This window comes from Schistocerca piceifrons, chromosome 4, assembly GCF_021461385.2.
Source record: "Schistocerca piceifrons isolate TAMUIC-IGC-003096 chromosome 4, iqSchPice1.1, whole genome shotgun sequence".
NCBI classification, from domain to species: domain Eukaryota; kingdom Metazoa; phylum Arthropoda; class Insecta; order Orthoptera; family Acrididae; genus Schistocerca; species Schistocerca piceifrons.
The window spans coordinates 30,660,696-30,683,839 of record NC_060141.1 but is presented as its reverse complement, the minus strand read 5'-3'; the positions used below and the strand labels follow the sequence as shown (position 1 = coordinate 30,683,839).

General features: G+C 45.7%; 1 protein-coding gene across 3 annotated transcripts in view; it reads right to left on the bottom strand.

The window, feature by feature from the left end:
- Positions 1-23,144, bottom strand: part of LOC124794923 (zinc finger protein 37 homolog) — a 67,356-nt gene that overhangs the window by 5,212 nt on the left and 39,000 nt on the right. For all 3 annotated transcript variants that reach the window (XM_047258628.1, XM_047258629.1, XM_047258630.1), the window contains exon 8: positions 4,707-4,911. In XM_047258628.1, the coding sequence (XP_047114584.1) occupies positions 4,707-4,911 (205 nt within the window). The remainder of the gene's footprint in view (positions 1-4,706; positions 4,912-23,144) is intronic.

The following is a 23,144-nucleotide window of genomic DNA, read 5'->3' as shown; positions in this document are numbered from 1 at the left end:
GGGCATTTCTCTTTTCCAACAAGGGCTGTGGCTGAAAGCTTATGTGTAAGGGTCTTAATGGTGCTGTCTTCAGTTTAGCATGTTATGTTTACGGTGTGTAGCAATCTATCTTTTTGTACATTTTTGTTAACCCCTCATTTGTTATTCAGTCTACCCACATAATATTCAGCATACTTTCACAGCACTACATTTCAAAACCTTCTATCTTCTTCTTGTCTGAATCGCTATTGTCAATGTTTTACTTCCAAAAAGGCTACACTCCAGACAAATATCTTCAGAAAGGATTCCCTAAAACTTTGGCTTAATATTAGAAATGCATTCCACTTTTTCAGAAATGTGTATCTTGCTACTGCTAGTCTGCATTTTATTTCTTTCATACTGCAGCCATCATCTGTTACTTCGCTGCTCAAATAACAAAACTCATCTATTACTTTAAGTGTCTCCTTCCTTAATCTAATTCCCTCAGTATGATCTGATTTACTCAACTACATTTCATTAGCATTGTTTTACTCTTTTCAAGACAATCAATTTGAATACTCTTCCAAGTCCTTAGACATATCTGACATTATTACAACGTCATCAGCAAACCACAAGGTTCCTATTTCTCTTTCTCAACTCTCAATTCCACTCTCAATTCCCTTTCAAAATTCCTCCTTGGTTACATTCCCAGCTCGCTCAATGTTCAGGTTGAATAACATCAGGTATAGTCTACAACCCTGTCTTACTCCTTTCTCAATTAATGCTTCCCTTTCATTTTCTTCAACTCTTGTAACTGTACTCTGGTTTCTGTACAAGTTGTAAATAACCTTTTGCTTCCTGTACTTTATTCATGCTACCTTTAAAATCTCACAGAGTATGGTCCAGTTAACATTGTCAAAACCTTTCTCTAAATCTACAACTGCTACGAATGTAGCTTTGCCTTTATTCAAACCTGGCCATCTCAACACATTACAAGCCCACACTGCTTCAAGTCTCCTCTCGTTAATCATATTCACAATGTGCAGCAATTTGTGCAATTCCTGCAATTTGCAGTTTTGCCTTTTTCTGCAGCCATCTTCAACCTGCCCTGGTCCAAACATCAGTCTCAGAACAGCATTCTCATATGTCTGGAGCTTGTTTTCTATTTTTTGGGCCAGAGTCCAGGTCTCTACTCTGTATAGGACCACAGGTTGTAATAAATTCCTGTGGATCCTAATCTTTGTGGATTTCTATAGAAGCTGCTACTTGAGCAGCTTTCTGAGTGCGAACCTTGACCCATTCCCTATTTGAATTCTTGCTATTATTTCCTGGTGTCTCTCTTTCCTGAATAATAATAATAATAATAATAATAATAATAATTTGAACTTTTATACCCTTTCAAATATTTCACTATTCACATTTAACAGTCTGTCATTGTTCTCTTCTTTTTACTACAAGGAACTCTGTCTTATCCATATTCATCTTCAAGCCTGCTCTCATTGCCTCTTCATTAACACTCTTGCCATCTGACTCTCACGTTTCTCATTCTGTGCTATTCAAACTACATCACTCGCACACGTCAGGGTGTTGACCCTTCCACCCAGCTGAATTCCTGTCTCCAAGCTTGTTACCTTTCTCAGTGCTCTTTCTGTAACCAGATTAAACAAATGGACAGAGGGAGGCAGCCTCCCTGTTAACACTCTGCACCCTTTCCTCTCCTTACCATATTTTTTACCTGTTCACACACTTTTTGAAATTTCACAAAAAGACAGTAAACTTCTCTGCAAAATTCCCAACTCTTTGATAGCACTTCCTTTCCTGCATGCAATTGGTCTATGGTTGATTTTCCCTTTCTAAACCCTTCTTGTAGGAATCCAGATACCTCCTTGACATATAGTGTTATCTACTTCAACAACAATAGTCTCAGGGTCCTATAAGCTGTACATAGTAAGTAATTCATCTCTGGTAGATGTGTCTCATTGGGTCTTCTTTCTTAAGCATCAGGCAGATGCCAAACTGCTTCCATTCAGCCAAAATCCTTCCTCTCCTCAAAATTAAAAAAAATCAAGTGGTACACCTGCTCTTGTAGGATCTCTCTTCCCTATTTCAGTATCTCTGCAAGTATGCTCTCTCTCCCTGGTGCATTTCCGTTTTTCGGCATTTTTATGACGTCTCCTACCTCTTCCATGCTCAGCAGTTCATTCTCCCAGTTTGTACTATCACTAAATTTTCTCCACACAATTCTTCCTCTCCTTCTTCTGCTCCTGCTGTGGCAACACTGTTGACGGTTTTGTCCACATTCAAGATATTTTCAGAACAGTTTTTCCATTTCTCCATAGCTTTTTGTTTAAACTTTGTAAATATAAAAAAAAACTCTTCCTGAGACCTGATAACAGATTACTGTCACCTTGATGAATTGGTACTGTTAATCCAATTGAAAAGTAGTAATTGCTCTTATGGTACACGAGAGAGAGACTTATAGCAATCAAATGGCAAACCTAAACTATTTCCTCAGTACAGTCTCCCTAAAAACCCAATATTTCAGAGTAAACAGATCAATAGTCTAAAATAATTTCATGGGTGATGAAAGGAATATAATGAACAGTTTCTACCTTTTTTTAGAGCTGGATAGATAATACTAGATGGCACAGCAAACAAATCTTTGTCCAGAGATAATTCAACACTGCCAGTATTGTGGGGTACTGATGTGGAATAGCACATAGACTAATAGTCTTGACCAGGAAGAAGTGAAGAACAATCATGGATTAAATAGGCACAGTAATAGAGAAATGTTACAAAAGTAGTAGTATGGATTCTGCACGTAGATGACCTGCTCAAAGCTTTTCTCACGTGATATACTTTGAACTATGGATGAAGAGCTACAAGGCAGATTCAATATTTCTAGATTTGTGGAAATTATTTGACATTGTGCCCCACTGCAGACTTAATCAAGGTGTGAGCACAAGGATGGAATAGGTTCCCAGATATGCGAGTGGCTGAGACTTCTTAAGTAATAGAACTCAGTATGTTGTCCTCAATGGCGTGTGTTCATCAGAGACAAGGGTATCATATGGAATGTCCCAGACAAATGTGGCAGAACTGCTATTATTTTCTATACACAAACATTCTGGCAGGGAGGCTGGGCAGCAATCTGTGGTTGTTTACTGATTATGCTGTTCTGTGTGGAACGGTGTCGTCATTGAGTGACTGTAAGAGGATAAAAGATGACTTGGACATAATTTCTAGTTGGTGTGATGAATGGCAGATAGTTCTAAATGTCAAAAATATAAGTTAATGCTTATGTGTAGGAAAGATAAACCACTTATTCTCAAATACAGCATCAGTAGTGTCCTGCTCAACACAGTCAGGTCATTTAAATATCTGAGTGTAGGGTTACAAAGGGTATGAAATGGAATGAGCATGTGACAATTCTGGTAGGGAAGGCAAATGGTCAACTTCAGTTTATTGGGAGAATTTTAGGAAAGTATGGTTTATCTGTAAAGGAGACTGCATATAGCATGCCAGTGTCATAGTATTATGAAAAGGAAAGTTGTTACTCACCACATAGCAACAGATGCTGAGTCGCAGATCGGCGCAACAAAAAGACTGTCACAAATAAGGCTTTCAGCCAGTAAGGCCTTCATCAAAGATAGACCACACACACACACACACACACACACACACACACACACACACACACACACACACACACACACACACACACACACATGACTGATATCCTAGGCAACTGAAACCACACTCAGCATCTCCACTATTTGGTGAGTAACAACTTTCCTTTTCATAATATTGTTAATTACATTCTGGGTTTTCCATTGTTTGATGGATGCTAGTGCAACCTATTCTTGAGTAATGCTCTAATGTTTGGGATCCACACCAGATCACATTAAAGGACGACATTGAAGCAATGCAGAGATGGGCTGCTTGATCTGTTACCGATATGTTCGAACAACACGCAAGCATTATGGAGATGCTTCAGGAACTCTAATGGGAGACCCTGGACGGAAGGCAGAATTCTTTTCGAGGAACACTATTGAGAAAGGTTAGAGATCCAGCATTTGAAGCTGACCACGGAACGATTCTACTGCCACCAATAGATTTCATGTGAGGACCACGAAGACAAGATATGAGAAATTAGGGCTCGTATGAGTGCATACAGTCAGTCATTTTTTCCTCAGTCTATTTGCAAATGGAACAGGAAAGGAAATGACTAGTAGTGGTACAAGCTACCCTCCCCCATGCACCATATGGTGGCTTGTGGAGTATGTATGTAGATGTAAATGTAGATACAGATAGCCAAGAAATAACAAAACAATTTTCTTCAAGAGGCAGTCATGGAAAGCAACTATGTTTTGATTAAATGAAATAATTAATAAAAAAAATTTGACATACACAAGCTGCTTTTGTATCTGACAAATACCTCCACAGTCTGTTCAATATTTGAGATGCTATCAGAAATGAAAATAGAAGTAGTATATACAGGGACACAGTCAACTTTAATTCAACAAAAAATTGATCTTAAACCTCTAGAAATTAAAATTTCTAAATCCAGTGAATAAAAATTTCTCAAAGACCAAATTTCACAATACATTATTCAGTAATAATGAAACTAACTGATAATGGATGCAAAGTTACATTAGAAGTAAATGTATTATGTAAGCTATAAATTAATAAACTTTTTGAAATATCACTTGCATTTGTACCCTACAAATGTTATTACATCTACACACCTGAGCATGCAGTCAGAGCATTCATATGGTGACTCTCCTGTGTGCCGCCTCCTATGCTCCTTGAAATGCGAGGGATGTCGAAATTTGCGACCACAGTCCCCACAGGTGAAACGCGTCTGGTTGGTGTGAATTAGCATATGATAGTTGAGGCTATGTTGGCGCGTAAAGACAGAACGGCATAGCCTACATTCATATGGTTTTATACCTGAAGAAAAGATAATATTTCAGGACATTATTATGTTATAGAGATTAAAATTATATAACAATAAAAACAATCAAGTATTGGTGATTTATTTATTTATTTATTTATTTTCCTAGACCTCTCCAGTCCCTTTCCTTCACCCTTCTTCCTTCCCCTTCAACCCTCCTGCCTGAAGGAGGAGCCACTGGCTCTGAAAGCTTGCCAATCACAACAGTTTTTTGTGTGTGTGTGCTGCTGCTGCTTGGTGAGTAGAGATTAAAATTAAATCCATAAATATTTATGCTTCTCTGCACAACAGGAGTATTGGGTTATTGCAGAAGTTCATAGCATTTTTCCATAAGTTTAATAAACACAACAGATACACATAACAGAGACTATAATCATCAATAATATATTCTCCTTCATAATTTACAACAGTGTGCCAATGCTGGGGTAACATAGCTATTTTTGTCAGTCTAACAGAACATTGGCAGGCATTTTCTCTCTCTCTCTCTCTCTCTCTCTCTCTCTCTCTCTCTCTCTCTCTCTCTCTTTTTTTTTTTTTTTTTTTTTTTTTTTTTTTTTTTTTTTTGGGGGGGGGGGGGGGGGGGGGGCACAAAACTGCTATGGTCATTAGTGCCGAGTCTGTGACTTAAGAAACGGTAAAAAACGAAAATGGAAACCAGCAGCAATGGGAACGAAACTCAAAAAATTGGAGAAACTAAAAGCAGAAGGAAAGCTTAAAAACCCACTACAGAAAGGGGGTTGGTTGTCCCCAAAAAGAGCTTCAAATCACTGACGTCATCTCACTGGCACTAATAAACTCGAGAACGCGATCGGCTGAGCGCGTGTCATCTGCTAAAACGGACGATATATCAGGTGACAGCTGTAGACGGGCGCGTAACGGAGTAAAATAGGGGCACTCAATTAAAAGGTGTCTTACCGTATACAGCTGAGAGCAGTGGGGACAGAGTGGGGGAGGATCGCCGCTTAAAAGATGTCGATGGCTAAAGAGACAGTGCCCTATCCGGAGTCTAGTTAAAATTACCTCCTTCCGACGACGCGTTCGGGAGGAAGAGGTCCGAGCACAGGGAAGAGCTTTCACATCCCGCAATTTATTATGGGGAAGTGTCGACCAATGTGCATGCCATAAAAGAACAACACGACGACATAAAACACTCCGTAGATCAGCGAAGGGAATCGATCGAATAGCTGACTGAAGAAGAGAGACTGCAGCCTTAGCCGCTATATCGGCCGCCTCATTTCCACAGATACCAACGTGTCCTGGGAGCCGGAGGAACGCCACCGAGACATCCCCCAAGTGGAGCAAGCGCAGGCAGTCCTGAATCCGGTGGACCAGAGGGTGGACAGGGTAGAGAGCTTGGAGACCGAGGAGAGAGCTGAGAGAATCTGAACAGATAACATACTGTACCCGCTGATGGCGCCTGATGTATTGGACAGCCTGGAGAACAGCGTAAAGCTCCGCAGTATAAACCGAATACTGGTCGGGAAGCCGAAGGGCAGGCATTATGGTGGATTAGCATCACTTCATGTGGTCTTCTTGGTTGTTGTTCTTGGATTGCATCTGTAAGATGTCTCAGTTGTTGACAATAAATGTCAGCAGTGATGGTTGGACCTCAGAGAAGCAATTCACAGTCCACCGCACCACTGCAGTTTCATCAGATGCAAACGTTCCCTTTTATGGATGCATGCAGGTCTTTGTTGTTGTTTTTTTTTTTGTGGTTTTAGGGCGCACAACTTCAATGGTCATTAGCGCCCTGACTACTCTAAGAATGCACCGCAAGGCACAAGTTGACAACAACAACTAATAGGGAAAACACGATAAAGGACAGACTGACAGGCATAGGATTAAAAAACAGCATCATCAAATGTCCTTAGAGAGGTTTGTCAAATTGATAAAACGAAGAACACGAGCAGCTGCTCATGGGTCATCCGCTAAAATGGCATCGAAAGTACTTGGCAGGTTAAGATCTAGACGCAGTGTGTTAAAATCTGGACAGGACATTAAAATGTGTCGAACCGTCAGCAAGTGCCCACATGGGCAGAACGGCGCCGGCACCAGCGCAGCCATCAGCAGATGGCGATGGCTGAACCGGCAGTGCCCAATTCTTAACCGGGCCAAAACTACCTCCTCCCGCCGAGAAGGGCGTGAGGAGGACGTCCAAGCCACGGGAAGAGGTTTTAAGGCCCGAAGCTTGTTGTCTGTAAGTGCAGCCCAATCGGCATGTCACAGCGATAAAATGCGCCGACAAATGACCCTGCTAAAATCGGACGAAGGGACACAACAAGAAGCTGTCCGAGGCTGGAGGACCGCAGCCTTGGCCGCGGCACCTGCAGCTTCGTTCCCAGGGATACCAACATGGCCAGGAACCCACATAAAGCTAACCGGAGAACCGACGTCCACCAGCTGCTGAAGAGAGCGTTGGATCCGGTGTACGAAAGGGTGAACCGGGTACGGATCACTGAGGCTCTGGATGGCGCTCAGGGAGTCGGAGCAGATGACATAAGCAGAATGTCGGTGGCGGCAGATGTAAAGAACAGCCTGGTAGAGGGCAAAGAGCTCAGCTGTGAAGACCGAACAATGGCCATGGAGCCGGTATTTGAAACTTTGTGCACCGACAATAAAGGAACACCCGACCCCGTCATTGGTCTTAGAGCCATCTGTATAAATGAAAGTCATGTTGATGAACTTTGAACGAAGTTCCAAAAAATGGGAGTGGTAGACCGAACCGGGGGTAACCTCTTTTGGGAGCGAGCTGAGGTCAAGGTGAACGCGGACCTGAGCCTGGAGCCAAGGTGGCGTGTGGCTCTCGCCCACTCGAAAGGTTGCAGGGAGTGAAAAATCAAGGTGTTGAAGGAGGCGACGAAAGCGAACTCCAGGGGGTAGCAGGGCAGAGACATACAACCCGTATTGACGGTCGAGAGAGTCGTCAAAAAAGGAACGATAAGACGGATGGTCGGGCATTGACAGTAGCCGACAGGCATACCGACAAAGCAGTATATCGCGCCGGTAGGTGAGTGGCAATTCGCCAGCGTCAGCATGAAGACTCTCTACGGGACTAGTATAAAATGCTCCGATCGCAAGTCGTAAACCCCGATGTTGTATGGAGTTGAGGCGGCGTAAGATGGATGGCCGTGCAGAGGAGTACACGAAGCTCCCATAATCCAGCTTGGAGCGGACGATCGACCGATATAGACGAAGTAGGACGGTTCGATCCGCTCCCCACGACATACCACTGAGAACACGGAGGACATTTAAAGAACGGGTACAACGGGCGGCCAAATATGACACATGTGGAGACCAGCTAAGTTTCCTGCCAAATGTAAGGCCTAAAAATTTGGTTGTCTCCACGATTGGGAGAGCAACGGGACCGAGTCGTAAGGACGGTAGGAGAAACTCTTTGTAGCGCCAGAAGTTAATACAGACCGTCTTCTCGGCAGAAAAACGGAAGCCATTGGCGACACTCCAGGAGGAAAGACGGTCAAGAGAACGCTGAAGACAGCGCTCCAGGACACGTGTGCACTGCGCGCTGCAATAGATGGTAAAATCGTCCACGAAAAGGGAGCCTGATACATCAGCTGGGAAGCAATCCATTATTGGATTGATCGCGATGGCGAAGAGAGCGACGCTCAAAACTGAGCCCTGTGGCACCCCATTCTCCTGGCGAAAGGTGTCGGACAGGACAGAACCCACACGTACCCTGAACTGTCAATCCATTAAAAAGGAACGAATAAAAAGAGGGAGGCGACCGCGAAGGCCCCATGTATGCATGGTGCGGAGAATGCCCGCCCTCCAACAGGTATCGTAAGCCTTCTCCAAATCAAAGAACACAGCCGCGGTCGGGCGCTTCCGCAAGAAGTTATTCATAATGAAGGTCGACAAGGTAACCAGATGGTCAACAGCAGAGCGACGCCTACGAAATCCACATTGTACATTGGTAAGTAGGCGTCGAGACTCGAGCAGCCAAACCAATCGAGAGTTAACCATTCGCTCCATCACTTTACAGACACAGCTGGTAAGCGAGATAGGTCGATAACTGGAAGGCAAGTGCTTGTCCTTCCCCGGCTTAGGAATCGGGACAACAATAGACTCGCGCCAGCATGCGGGAACATGTCCCTCAATCCAGACGCGATTGTATGTACGAAGAAGAAAACCTTTACCCGCAGGAGAAAGGTTCTTCAGCATCTGAATATGAATAGAATCAGGCCCTGGAGCGGAGGACCGTGATCGGCCAAGGGCGTTTTCGAGTTCCCGCATGGTGAATGGGGCATTATAACTTTCACAATTCGAGGAGCGGAAGTTAGGTGGCCTAGCCTCCTCTGCCTGTTTGCAGGGGAGGAAGGCAGGGTGGTAATGAGCGGAGCTCGAAACCTCTGCGAAAAAGCGGCCGAAGGCATTGGAGACAGCCTCAGGGGCCACAAGGACGTCATTCGCGACCTTCAAGCCAGAAACTGGTGAGTGGACCTTAGTGCCAGATAGCCGGCACAGGCTACCCCAGACAACAGAAGAAGGAGTAGTAAAACTGTTGAAGGTGCTTGTGAAAGCAGCCCAGCTGGCTTTCTTGCTTTCTTTGATAAGACGACGACACTGAGCACGAAATCGTTTATAATTGATACAATTCACCACTGTAGGGTGGCGTTTAAATGTGCGTAAAGCTCGTCGACGAGCACGTAAAGCGTCTCTACATGCTGCGGTCCACCAGGGGACCGGTACGCGACGTGGAGAAGAAGTAGGGTGAGGGATGGAATATTCAGCAGCAGCGAGAATGACTTCTGTGAGGTGTGCGACCTGACGATCGCAGCTTGGGAAGGTTTGATCCTGAAAGGTCGCCCTGGAAGAGAAGAGCCCCCAGTCTGCCTTGGAGATGGTCCAACTAGAGGAGCACAGAGAGGGGGTATGCTGCAGGAGATGGATAACACACGGGAAGTGGTCGCTCGAATATGTATCAGAAACTGCATACCACTCAAACCGGCGTGCAAGTTGAGGAGTACATATAGAGAGGTCTAAATGGGAATAGGTGTGAGATGTGTCCGAAAGAAAAGTAGGGGCGCCAGTATTGAGGCAGACAAGATTGAGCTGGTTGAAAAGGTCTGCTAACAAGGAGCCCCTCGGGCAGGATGCTGGAGAGCCCCAAAGGGGATGGTGGGCATTGAAGTCTCCAGTTAACAAAAATGGTGCAGGTAGCTGAGCAATAAGTTGTATCATGTCTGCCCTGGTAACGGCAGATGACGATGGAGTGTAAACGGTACAAAAGGAAAACGTAAAAGTGGGGAGAGTAATGCGGATGGCAACTGCCTGCAGGCCAGTGTGCAACGTGATGGGATCGTAGTAAATATCATCCCGGACCAGCAACATAACCCCTCCATGAGCTGGGATACCTACCACAGGGGGTAGGTCAAAACGCACAGAGGTGTAGTGTGCCAAGGCAATTTGATCGCATGGGCGTAGCTTCGTTTCCTGGAGGGCTACGACGAGCGGACGGTGCAAGCGGAGCAGCAACTTCAAGTCCTCTCGGTTGGAGCGAATGCTGTGAATATTCCAGTGAATAAGTGCCATCGTAAGGAAAGGAAGATGAAAGAAGGGGTCACCTCGAAGGCCGCTGAGGGTCTGGCTTCGAGCGAGCACCGCCGCCGCTATCAGTAGGCGGACAGTCATCGTCCATTGGGTCCATAGGTTCATCGGCCATCTCGGGAGGATGGCCGGGAGGGGGAGCTTCCTCCGCCGGTGAACAGCCAGATGTACGGCTACCAGCGATGGGGCCAGGCGAAACGGATGACGGCCTGGGGCGGCAACCGCTGGGTGGCGCAGGAGAAGAAATGCGCCGTGGCAGAGAAGGAGAACTGTGCTTCCTATGAGCCTTTTTGGAAGGACGTTTGGTGGAAGTACCGGTCGAAGGCTGGGAGGTCGAGGTACGTAGGAAGTCTGCACGGGATGGTTCCTTCTTGAAGGCCCGTGCATCTGACTTCGGGGTCTTCGTCTTAGCAGAAGCTGATGAAGGGGCTGGTGTCTGTGGGGTGATGGGAGGAAGAGGAGACGTCAACCGCGCGATCTTAGCACTGGCCGAACGGACGACCGTAGTGCTGAAGGTCAGATCGCATGTCTGGGTTGCTACCTCCCTGGTAGTCCGAGGAGAGGCGAGGACAGTACTGTATTTCCCCGCTGGGAGCAGCGCGGGCTTCCTACTAGCCAATAGCTTGCAAGCAGCCGAGGTGGACACTTTCTCTGTGACCCGAATTTCTTGGATACAGCGTTCTTCCTTATAGACAGGACAGTCGCGGGAGGATGCGGCATGGTCACCCTGACAGTTCACACAACGAGGAGACGGAGGTGGACAGTCACCCTCATGGGCATCCCTGCCACAAGTGACACATTTAGCCGCATTGGAACAAGACTGTCGAGTGTGATTGAAACGCTGACACTGGTAGCAGCGCATAGGTGTCGGGACATAGGGGCGAACAGAAATAACCTCGTAGCCCGCCTTGATGCGCGATGGCAGCTTAACACTATTGAAGGTCAAGAAAAGTGTCCGGGTCGGTACAAGGTCATTGTTGACCTTTTTCATGACCCTATGGACAGCCGTCACGCCCTGCTCAGCGAGGAAAGATTGAATCTCCTCGTCAGTCAATCCGTCGAGGGAGCTAGTATAGACTACACCACGAGACGAATTCAAAGTTCGGTGGGCCTCCACCCGGACAGGGAACGTGTACAGGAGTGTGGCCCGAAGCAGTTTTTGTGCCTGAAAGGCACTCTCAGTTTCTAGTAATAAGGTACCGTTACGCAACCTGGTACAAGATTTGACAGATCCGGCTATGGCATCTACGCCCTTCTGGATAACGAAAGGGTTGACAGAGGAAAAATCCTTTCCGTCCTCAGATCGAGAAACGACGAGGAACTGTGGGGCAGACGGTAGTACTTTTGTCACTGGTGGCTGGTCACGTTTCTGTTTTTGGGCAGAAGTCTAAAGAGATGGAGTAGAATCCATTGCGGAGGAATCCCCCATGATTGCCAGCGTCTCCGATGGCGTGCTCCTTCCTTGTGGGGACCCTCTCAGAGGGCACTCCCGCCTTAGGTGAATGTTTACACCTCAGGTCACACCTCCCGAGAAACAGACGGAGGGACCAATCGGCATGGTCAGGAGGTATCAGCTCAGGCAATCACCCCTCCCCGGGCCTGGCCTTTACCAGGGGGTACGCGCGTGCCTTACATGTCTACCCAGGGCGGGGAATTACGCGTTACCCCGTCACCGGCTACGCGTGCGAACGCGTGGGTCAGCCTTCAGGCACGCACAGGGAGGAAGGAAGAAGAGGAAAAAGAAGAGAGAGAGGGAGAAAGAGGACAGACTGTCTCAAACGCCGAGGCGGAGACCAGAGAAGGCAAGGAGAAGAAGGCAATGAGAAGGCAAGGAGAAGAAGGCAATGAGAAGGCAAGGAGAAGTCAAGGGAAAGAGTAAGGAAGACAGTGAGGTGGAGAAGAGCAAAGAAAGGAACCAACAAAAGGAAGGAAGAAACGAGAAGTGAAAAACCAAAAAGACCACAATTATAGGTCGTGGAACCGTCCGTCTCCGGACGCAGGCGCTAACTACCCCCGTGAGGGGGATGGACTCCTTTTAGTCGCCTCTTACGACAGGCAGGAATACCTCGGGCCTATTCTAATCCCCGAACCCGCAGCGGGGGGCAGGTCTTTGTATGGGGAGTTGCTGTTTTGTTTGGGCTCAACAGTTCCTTTTGTTACCTTAAAGACATCATTTCTCGGCACCAGTAATGATACAGGACAGGAATAGTTGCTGTTGTTCATGAGCCAATTGATGATGAGCATGCAGAGATGCACATATGGCCTTTAACTGATTTTTGTAGTTTTGGCTTAGAGCATGAAGTACCCATACATCCAATTTTTCAAACATCCCCATCAGATGCAAGTGTCGCATGATGGTGGAATGACCATAGTTCATCACATCTGACCGTTCTTGAGTACACTGACATGGATCATTGTGGATTAATGTGTTTAAATTCACTTCGTCACACCCCAAAGGTCTTCTTGAATATGGAGAGTTGCTAATGTCTAAATGATCCTCCTTAAAATGAGAAAGCCATTTTCTTGCCACACACTGTCCACTGGCGTTATCCCCATACATGGTGCACATGTTTCTGGCTGCCTCCACTACTGAACTCAAACAGAAGAATGTCAGAAATGCTCTGATTTTCCCACTTGATACTCCATTTTCTGGAGTCCACAGCTTCAGTTAGTTTCTCCAAATGACAAAATGACTATATACGAGGGCAGTTCAATAAGTAATGCAACACATTTTTTTTCTGAAACAGGGGTTGTTTTATTCAGCATTGAAATACACCAGGTTATTCCCCAATCTTTTAGCTACACAACACTATTTTTCAACGTAATCTCCATTCAATGCTACGGCCTTACGCCACCTTGAAATGAGGGCCTGTATGCCTGCACGGTACCATTCCACTGGTCGATGTCGGAGCCAACGTCGTACTGCATCAATAACTTCTTCATCATCCGCGTAGTGCCTCCCACGGATTGCGTCCTTCATTGGGCCAAACATATGGAAATCCGACGGTGCGAGATCGGGGCTGTAGGGTGCATGAGGAAGAACAGTCCACTGAAGTTTTGTGAGCTCCTCTCAGGTGCGAAGACTTGTGTGAGGTCTTGCGTTGTCATAAAGAAAGAGAAGTTCGTTCAGATTTTTGTGCCTACGAACACGCTGAAGTCATTTCTTCAATTTCTGAAGAGTAGCACAATACACTTCAGAGTTGATCGTTTGACCATGGGGAAGGACATCGAACAGAATAACCCCTTCAGCGTCCCAGAAGACTGTAACCATGACTTTACCGGCTGAGGGTATGGCTTTAAACTTTTTCTTGGTAGGGGAGTGGGTGTGGCGCCACTCCATTGATTGCCGTTTTGTTTCAGGTTCGAAGTGATGAACCCATGTTTCATCGCCTGTAACAGTCTTTGACAAGAAATTGTCACCCTCAGCCACATGACGAGCAAGCAATTCCGCACAGATGGTTCTCCTTTGCTCTTTATGGTGTTCGGTTAGACAACGAGGGACCCAGTGGGAACAAACCTTTGAATATCCCAACTGGTGAACAATTGTGACAGCACTACCAACAGAGATGTCAAGTTGAGCACTGAGTTGTTTGATGGTGATCCGTCGATCATCTCGAACGAGTGTGTTCGCACGCTCCGCCATTGCAGGAGTCACAGCTGTGCACGGCCGGCTCGCACGCGGGAGATCAGACAGTCTTGCTTGACCTTGCGGCGATAATGACACACGCTTTGCCCAACGACTCGCCATGCTTTTGTCCACTGCCAGATCACCGTAGACATTCTGCAAGCGCCTATGAATATCTGAGATGCCCTGGTTTTCCGCCAAAAGAAACTCGATCACTGCCCGTTGTTTGCAACGCACATCCGTTACAGACGCCATTTTAACAGCTCCGTACAGCGCTGCCACCTGTCGGAAGTCAATGAAACTATACGAGACGAAGCGGGAATGTTTGAAAATATTCCACAAGAAATTTCCGGTTTTTTTCAACCAAAATTGGCCGAGAAAAAAAATGTGTTGCATTACTTATTGAACTGCCCTCGTATAAACTCAAACAACAACAATGAACTATGGGGGTAATCCCAAAAGTAAGGTCTCCTATTTTTTTATAACACAGAACTCTGTTCTTGTGACAGTTGGTCACACTGTTACGAAGAGTACTTCACGCGCTGTGTGTAAACATGCAGACGCCGCGCTGAGGTGCTCGGTCTTGGCTTGGCAGCCGCTGAGAATGGAGCTCCCATTGGATGTTACTGCCAAGTGTGAATTGCGCGCAGTTATTCACTTTTTGAACACAAAGGGCACTGCGGCGACTGAAATCCGTCGCCAATTGATGGAAGTGTATGGTGAGTTGTGCATGGATGTCAAAAATGTTCGTAAGTGGTGTAGAGCGTTTGCAGCTGGTCAGACCAAAATTCACAACGAACAAAGGAGTGGGAGACCGTCAATTTCTGAGGAGACAGTGTTGAAGGTTGAGCAAAGCGTGCATGAAGATCGGCGGATCACCCCGGATGATCTCTGCACGTTAGTTCCTGAGGTTTCCTGAAGCACCGCTCACAAAATTTTAACAGAAACTGAAACATTGAACTAGCGGGAGGTGTGTGCAAGATGGGTGCCACGCATGCTGACCGAGGACCACATGCGGTAACGAGTTGATGCTTCCCGCGCATTTCTTCACCGCCTTGCAACCGAACAGAACAACTTTCTGGACTCAATCATCACGGGTGACAAAACCTGGCCATAACACTTTACACCTGAGACCAAGCAACAACTTTCTTAACAGCATGGCAGCGAGCTGGTATGACATGGGCACACAAAAACTGCCACAGCGTCTATAAAAATGCATTGACAGAAATGGTGATTATGTCAAAAAATAGCTAAATGTTCAACCTGTAAACTGATGTAAACCATTGTGGAAATAAACAGGTCTATCTACTTATAAAAAAATAGGAGTCCTTACTTTTGGAATTATCCTCGTACAAATAATAAAATGACAATCAATAAACTGGAATATCAACATTCAAAACAAAAATGTCACAACTTGTGCACCAATTTAGTAGCGCACAATTTACACATAATAAAGTGGAACTCCAGTTAACTGAACTTGGACCAACCAAAACTCAGGTTATTCAAAACACTCCAAACATTGAAAATCAAAAAAATTATATTTTGCTCTATGGGAATAACTCAAGGGCAAAAGTGTGCTCAGTTATTGGTTGGTTTTGTTATGCATTAGGGCGCAAAAACAACTGGGGTCATATGTGCCTAAGTAAAAATTATAGAACATGAAGACAGAGACAAGTTAAAAAAAAGTACTATATGTCAGTCCCAATTGACATAATAGAAGACAGCTAAAACAGGCATGTGGGAAAAGGGCTAAAAAAGACACCATACAGAATAGGAGGCCCAAAACTTAAAATTAAATGGCCTTTGCCATATTGCTTTGGTGGACAAAAAGTAAAACGTGGTCAACAGCCTGTGCGTCATTTCCTAAAATGGCCAATAACTCAGATGGCAAACCCAAATGGGTACGTAAAAGGTTAAAAAATGGACATTCCATCAGGAAGTGGCGGACAGTTAACACTTAGGCGCAGTGTGTACGAAGTGGCGGGGTAGCGCCACTTAGCAAATGATTACGGCTAAAAAGGCAGTGCCCAATATGCAGCAGAGTTAAAATAACCTCCTCCTGGCAGGAGAGCCAAGAGGAGGTCGTGTCCAGCACTAAGGGATGGGCAGTGTACAGCGCACATAGACTTTGAAGGGCACTGGGTGAACAGAAAATGGTATAACAGGTGTAGGATTAGTTATGAATAGGAAGGTAGGGCAGAGGGTGTGTTACTGTGAACAGTTCAGTGACCGGGTTGTTCTAATCAGAATCGACAGCAGAACAACACCGACAACGATAGTTCAGGTATACATGCCGACGTCGCAAGCTGAAGATGAAAAGATAGAGAAAGTTTATGAGGATATTGAAAGGGTAATGCAGTACGTAAAGGGGGACGAAAATCTAATAGTCATGGGCGACTGGAATGCAGTTGTAGGGGAAGGAGTAGAAGAAAAGGTTACAGGAGAATATGGGCTTGGGACAAGGAATGAAAGAGGAGAAAGACTAATTGAGCTCTGTAACAAGTTTCAGCTAGTAATAGTGAATACCCTGTTCAAGAATCACAAGAGGAGGAGGTATACTTGGAAAAGGCCGGGAGATATGGGAAGATTTCAATTAGATTACATCATGGTCAGATAGAGATTTCGAAATCAGATACTGGATTGTAAGGCGTACCCAGGAGCAGATATAGATTCAGATCACAATATAGTAGTGATGAAGAGTAGGCTGAAGTTCAAGACATTAGTCAGGAAGAATCAATACACAAAGAAGTGGCATATGGAAGTACTAAGGAATGACGAGATATGTTTGAAGTTCTCTAACGCTATAGATGCAGCAATAAGGAATAGCGCAGTAGGCAGTACAGTTGAAGAGGAATGGACATCTCTAAAAAGGGCCATCACAGAAGTTGGGAAGGAAAACATAGGTACAAAGAAGGTAGCTGTGAAGAAACCATGGGTAACAGAAGAAATACTTCAGTTGATTGATGAAAGGAGGAAGTACAAACATGTTCCGGGAAAATCAGGAATACAGAAATACAAGTTGCTGAGGAATGAAATAAATAGGCAGTGCAGGGAAGCTAAGATGAAATGGCTGCAGGAAAAATGTGAAGACGTCGAAAAAGATATGATTGTCGGAAGGACAGACTCAGCATACAGGAAAGTCAAAACAACCTTTGGTGACATTAAAAGCAACGGTGGTAACATTAAGAGTGCAACAGGAATTCCACTGTTAAACGCAGAGGAGGGAGCAGATAGGTGGAAAGAATACACTGAAAGCCTCTGAGGGTGAAGATTTGTCTGATGTGATAGAAGAAGAAAAGATAGGGGATCCAGTATTAGAATCAGAATTTAAAAGAACTTAGGAGAACTTACGGTCAAATAAGGCAGAAGGGATAGATAACATTTCATCAGAATTTCTAAAATCATTGGGGGAAGTGGCAACAAAACGACTATTCACGTTGGTGTGTAGAATATATGAGTCTGGCGACATACCATCTGACTTTCGGAAAAGCATCATCCACACAATTCCGAAGACGGCAAGAGCTGACAAGTGCGAGAATTATCGCACAATCAGCTTAACAGCTCATGCATCGAAGCTGCTTACAAGAATAATATACAGAAGAATCGAAAAGAAAATTGAGAATGCGCTAGGTGACGATCAGTTTGGCTTTAGGAAAAGTAAAGGGACGAGAGAGGCAATTCTGACGTTACGGCTAATAATGGAAGCAAGGCTAATGAAAAATCAAGACACTTTCATAGGATTTGTCGACCTGGAAAAAGCGTTCGACAATATAAAATGGTGCAAGCTGTTCGAGATTCTGAAAAAAGTAGGGGTAAGCTATAGGGAGAGACGGGTCATATACAATATGTACAACAACCAAGAGGGAATAATAAGAGTGGACGATCAAGAACGAAGTGCTCGTATTAAGAAGGGTGTAAGACAAGGCTGTAGCCTTTCTCCCCTAATCTTCAATCTGTACATCGAGGAAGCAATGATGGAAATAAAAGAAAGGTTCAGGAGTGGAATTAAAATACAAGGTGAAAGAATATCAATGATACGATTCGCTGATGACATTGCTATCCTGAGTGAAAGTGAAGAAGAATTCAATGATCTGCTGAACGGAATGAAAAGTCTAATGAGTACACAGTATGGTTTGAGAGTAAATCGGAGAAAGACTAAGGTAATGAGTAGTAGTAGAAATGAGAACAGCGAGAAACTTAACATCAGGATTGATGGTCACGAAGTCAATGAAGTTAAGGAATTCTGCTACCTAGGCAATAAAATAACCAATGACGACGGAGCAAGGACGACATCAAAAGCAGACTCGCTATGGCAAAAAAGGCATTTCTGGCCAAGAGAAGTCTACTAATATCAAATACCGGCCATAATTTGAGGAAGAAATTTCTGAGGATGTACGTCTGGAGTACAGCATTGTATGGTAGTGAAACATGACTGTGAGAAAACTGGGACAGAAGAGAATTGAAGCATTTGAGATGTGGTGCTATAAATGAATGTTGAAAATTAGGTGGACTGATAAGGTAAGGAATGAGGAGGTTCTACGCAGAATCGGAGAGGAAAGGAATGTGTGGAAAACACTGATAAGGAGAAGGGACAGGATGATAGGACATCTGCTAAGACATGAGGGAATGATTTCCATGGTAATAGAGGGAGCTGTAGAGGGCAAAAACTGTAGAGGAAGACAGAGATTGGAATACGTCAAACAAATAACTGAGGACGTAGGTTGCAAGTGCTATTCTGAGATGAAGAGGTTAGCACAGGAAAGGAATTCGTGGCGGGCCGCATCAAACCAGTCAGTTGACTGATAAGAAAAAAGAGAGTCTGAGCAGAGGACACAACTGAAAAGGATATGTCACCGGATGTACTCCATGGCCTGATACAAGGAGAAGAGCTCAGCTATAAATACTGAGGACTGTGCTGGAAGCCGATATAGACAAGGGTGCCAATGACAAAGGCACATCTGACAGCACAGTCAGTCTGAGAGCCATCAATGTATACAAACTTACTATCATGAAGTGCCATGCGAAGGTCGTGAAACTGAAGTCAAGGTTGGAGTAGTGTTCTTAGGAAGCGAACAAAGGTCAAGGTTAACATGGGACACTTCACAAAGCCAAGGCGCTGAAGGGTTCACATCCACGGGAAAGCCGCAGGTAGTGTGAAGTTAAGCCGCTGTAGGAAGTGCTGAAAGCAGAGTCCAGGAGGTAACAAAGAAGAAGGATGAGCCCCATACTGAAAATCAAAGGAATCATCAAAGGAGGAGGCATAGGATGGGTGGCCACATATAGAAGACAAATGGCATGTGTACCTGCTGAGAAGAAAGTCACGGTGGTAGGACAGTGGCAGTTCAGCAGCTTCAGCATACAGACTCTCAACCGGGCTAGTGTAAATGTAGCCCATGGCCAAATGGATGCCCCAATGGTGGATAGGGTTGAGACGGCGTAAGAGGGATGGGTGTGCAGATGCATAAACAAAGTGCCCATAGTCGAGTTTCGAACAGACAAGGGACCGGTACAAACGGAGGAGGGTGGTTCGATCGGCACCCCAGGAGGTATCATTGAGGACACGTAGGTCATTGAGGAACTGCATACAGCTTGCTGTCAGGTAAGACACATGGGAGGAGCAAGAGTGTTTCCTATCAAGCATGAGAAATTTCTTTGTTTCTACAAACAGAAGGCCGACAGGCCCAAGATGTAAAGGTGGTGGGAGAAACCACTTGTGTCACCAGAAATTCATACAGATGGTTTTGTCAGTGAAAGAATATCAGTGATACAATTCGCTGATGACATTGCTATCCTGAGTGAAAGTGAAGAAGAATTCAATGATCTGCTGAACGGAATGAAAAGTCTAATGAGTACACAGTATGGCAAAGCCACTGTCAAAGCACCAGGAGTAAAGATGATCAATACATCGCTGAAGATGCTGCTCAGTGAGACAGGTCCATGGAGAGCTGCAATAAATGACAAAATCATCAACAAAAATGGAGCCACAGATGCCCAGTGGAAGACAGGCCATGATAGGATTAATGCAATAGCGAAGAGGATGACACAAAGGACGGAACCCTGAGGCACACCGTTTTCCTGGATAAAGGTGTCCAACAAGGCAGATCCTACTTGCAGCCTGAAAACATTTTAAAAATGCCTGAAGGAAACAGGGCAGGCAGCCACAGAAGCTCCATGTGTAAAGAGTACGTAGGATACCAATTCTCCAGCAGGTGTCGCAGGCCTTCTCCAAATCAAAAAACACAACCATAGTCTGGGATTTCTGCAGAAAACCATTCATGACATGGGTCAACAAAGTGATGAGATGGTCAACTGCAGAACAACGTGCTCGAAACCCACAGTGCATTTGTCAGTAAATTGCGAGACTCGAGCCACCATACCAGCCAGGCATGAATCATACGCTCCATCTTTGCTAATGCAGCTGGTGAGAGAGTTGGGGCAGTATGTAGAAGGAAGGTTTTTGTCCTTACCGGGCTTAGGTATGGGTGTGACAGTGGCTTCACGCCAAAGTCCGTGAAATGTGCCCTCTGCCCAGATGCTGTTGTACGTGTTAAGCATAAAGTGCTTGCCTGCAAGAGAAAGGTGCTGCAACATCTGAATGTGGATGGCATCTGGCTCTGGGGCGGAGGATCGGGATGAACTGAGAGCATGATCTAGCTCCCTCATAGGCAGCATTGTAGCACTTATGATTCAAAGAAGAGAAGGGTATCGCCCGAGCCTCCTCCATATGTTTCTGATAAGGGAAGGCAGGGTGATAGTGGGAAGAGCTCGAAAATTCCACAAAATGTTGGCCCAACGTGTCTGAGATAGCAATAGGGTCCATGGTAACATCGTCTGCTACTGTGAGGCCGGAAATGGGGGAATGGATCTCGGTCCCTGAGAGCTATCAAGGTTGGCCCATACGAGAGAGGAAGGGGTGGAACTGTTAAAAGAACTAGTGAATGAAATCCATCTTGCTTGCTTGTTATCCTGAAGAATGCAACGATACTTTTCCCTCATCTGTTTATAATGAATGCAGTTCGCCACCGTATGACGACGGTGAAAATGTGGAGAGCACATCTCTGTGCACGAATTGCTTCGCGGCATGCCTCAAGTCCACCAAGGGATGGGGACACGATGTGGTAAAGAGGAAGTGCGAGGAATGGAACATTCTGCAGCAGTAAGGATAAAGTTGGTGAGATAGTCCGACTGGTCATCACAACTGAGAAATCTTGTTCTTTGAAGGTCGCCAAGGAAGAGTAAAGCTGGCAGTCAGCCTTAGTAAGCTGCCATTTGGATGTGCACGCGAATGGAGTAAGAGTCAGCAAATGGAGAGCACACGGGAAATGATCATTCCAGCAGGTGTCAGAAAGAATGGACCACTCAAGATGATGGGCAAGCTGGGCTGTGCAGAAGATAGGTCCAAATTGGAATACGTGTCTGAGGAGTTTGAAAGGAAAGAGGGTGCTCCAGTGTTAAGGCAGAAGAGGTTGAGAAGGTCAGCCAAGAAGACACCTCTCTGACAGGTCCTGGGAGAACCCCAAAGGGGATGATACTCAATAAAGTCACTGAGTAGCAAAAATGGAGGAGGTAGTTGCCCAATAAGCTGAAGGAAGTCTGCCCTGGTGATATTGAATAACGGAGGGACACAAATGGTACAGAGGGAAAAAGTCAGGCGGGGAAGGAAAAGATGAACTGCAACTGCTTGAAGACGGGTAATCAGGCAGATGGGTTGACTACGGTTGTCATCCTGTATGATGAGTGTGACGCCCCCATGAGATGGAATGCGGATCTCAGGGAGAAGGTCAGAACAAATCGGTAAGTAATGTGGAAGCTCAAAGTGGTTGTGAGGGCGCAATTTTGCTTCATGAAAGCAGAGTACAAGCGGATCTTGTGAAGCTAAAAGCAGCCATAAATCCTCTTTGTGGGACCGAAGGCCATGAACGTTCCATTGGAGGACAGTCATGAGGAGTAAGAGATGTGGGGATGTCAACTCTGCGGATGTCGCGTGACAGCCGGTGTGGAGCGATGCAGAGGCCAGCTGAGCTAGGCCGGGGACCTTTGAGTTGGTGAAGGAGAAGACCGCCTTTGGTGGACTTCTCTAAGCCGTTCCAGTTAGAGGAAGAGTCAGGTGTTGTTTGGCTGGAGGGACAAAGGAAGTCTTCACCAGAGTACTCCTTCTGTCCTTTCCGGCCTACCAGTTGTGTAGCTGGTGGCTTCGCCCCTTGAGGCGAGAGTTTGATGGCTTGTTGCACAGCTGGACGGGAAGATGATGATGCTACCTTGACACTGGGTGAATTCACAACCTCGGATCTGAATTGGAGGTTGTGTGTCTACATGGCCATGTCCTTCATGGAGCGAGGGGTGACAAGAACAGAACTATAGATACCAGACAGGAGAATGCAAGGTATGCAACTAGCCAGTAACATGCAAGCTACTGGGTAAGGCACCTTTTCCTTTACTCGGATCTCTTGAACAGCTCAATCACCAAGATACACGCGACAATCCCGCGAGGAGGGGGCATGGCCACCATTAAAGTTGATACAGCAGGGAGAAGGAGGTGGACAATCGCCCTCGTGTGAATCCCTACCATAGGGAACACATTTGGCTGGGTGTCGACAAGATGTTCTAGTGTGGTTGACATGATGACACTGGTAGCAGCGCATTGGGTTCAGAAGGTATGGCCAGACTGTGATAATTTCATAGCCTGCTTTGAGCCTGGACGGAAGCATCAATCTATCAAAGGTGAGAAAGAGAGGTCGGGAGGGCACTAAGGAGGAATCAACTTTTTTCATTACACAATGGACGGCAATGACACCCTGCTCAGAGAGGTAAGATTGGATTTGGGGCTCAGTGAGACCGTCGAGCAGCCTGGTGTAAATTACAACACGGGAAGAATTCAGAGTTCTATGGGCCTCGACACGAACAGCGTAACTGGGTAGAAGCAAGGCATCAAGCAGTTGTTGTGCCTGACCATCAGAATTGGTCTTGAAAAGCAAAGTGCCATTCCGTAAACGAGAGCAGGGTTTCACAGGGCCAGCAATTGCATCAATACCCTTCTGA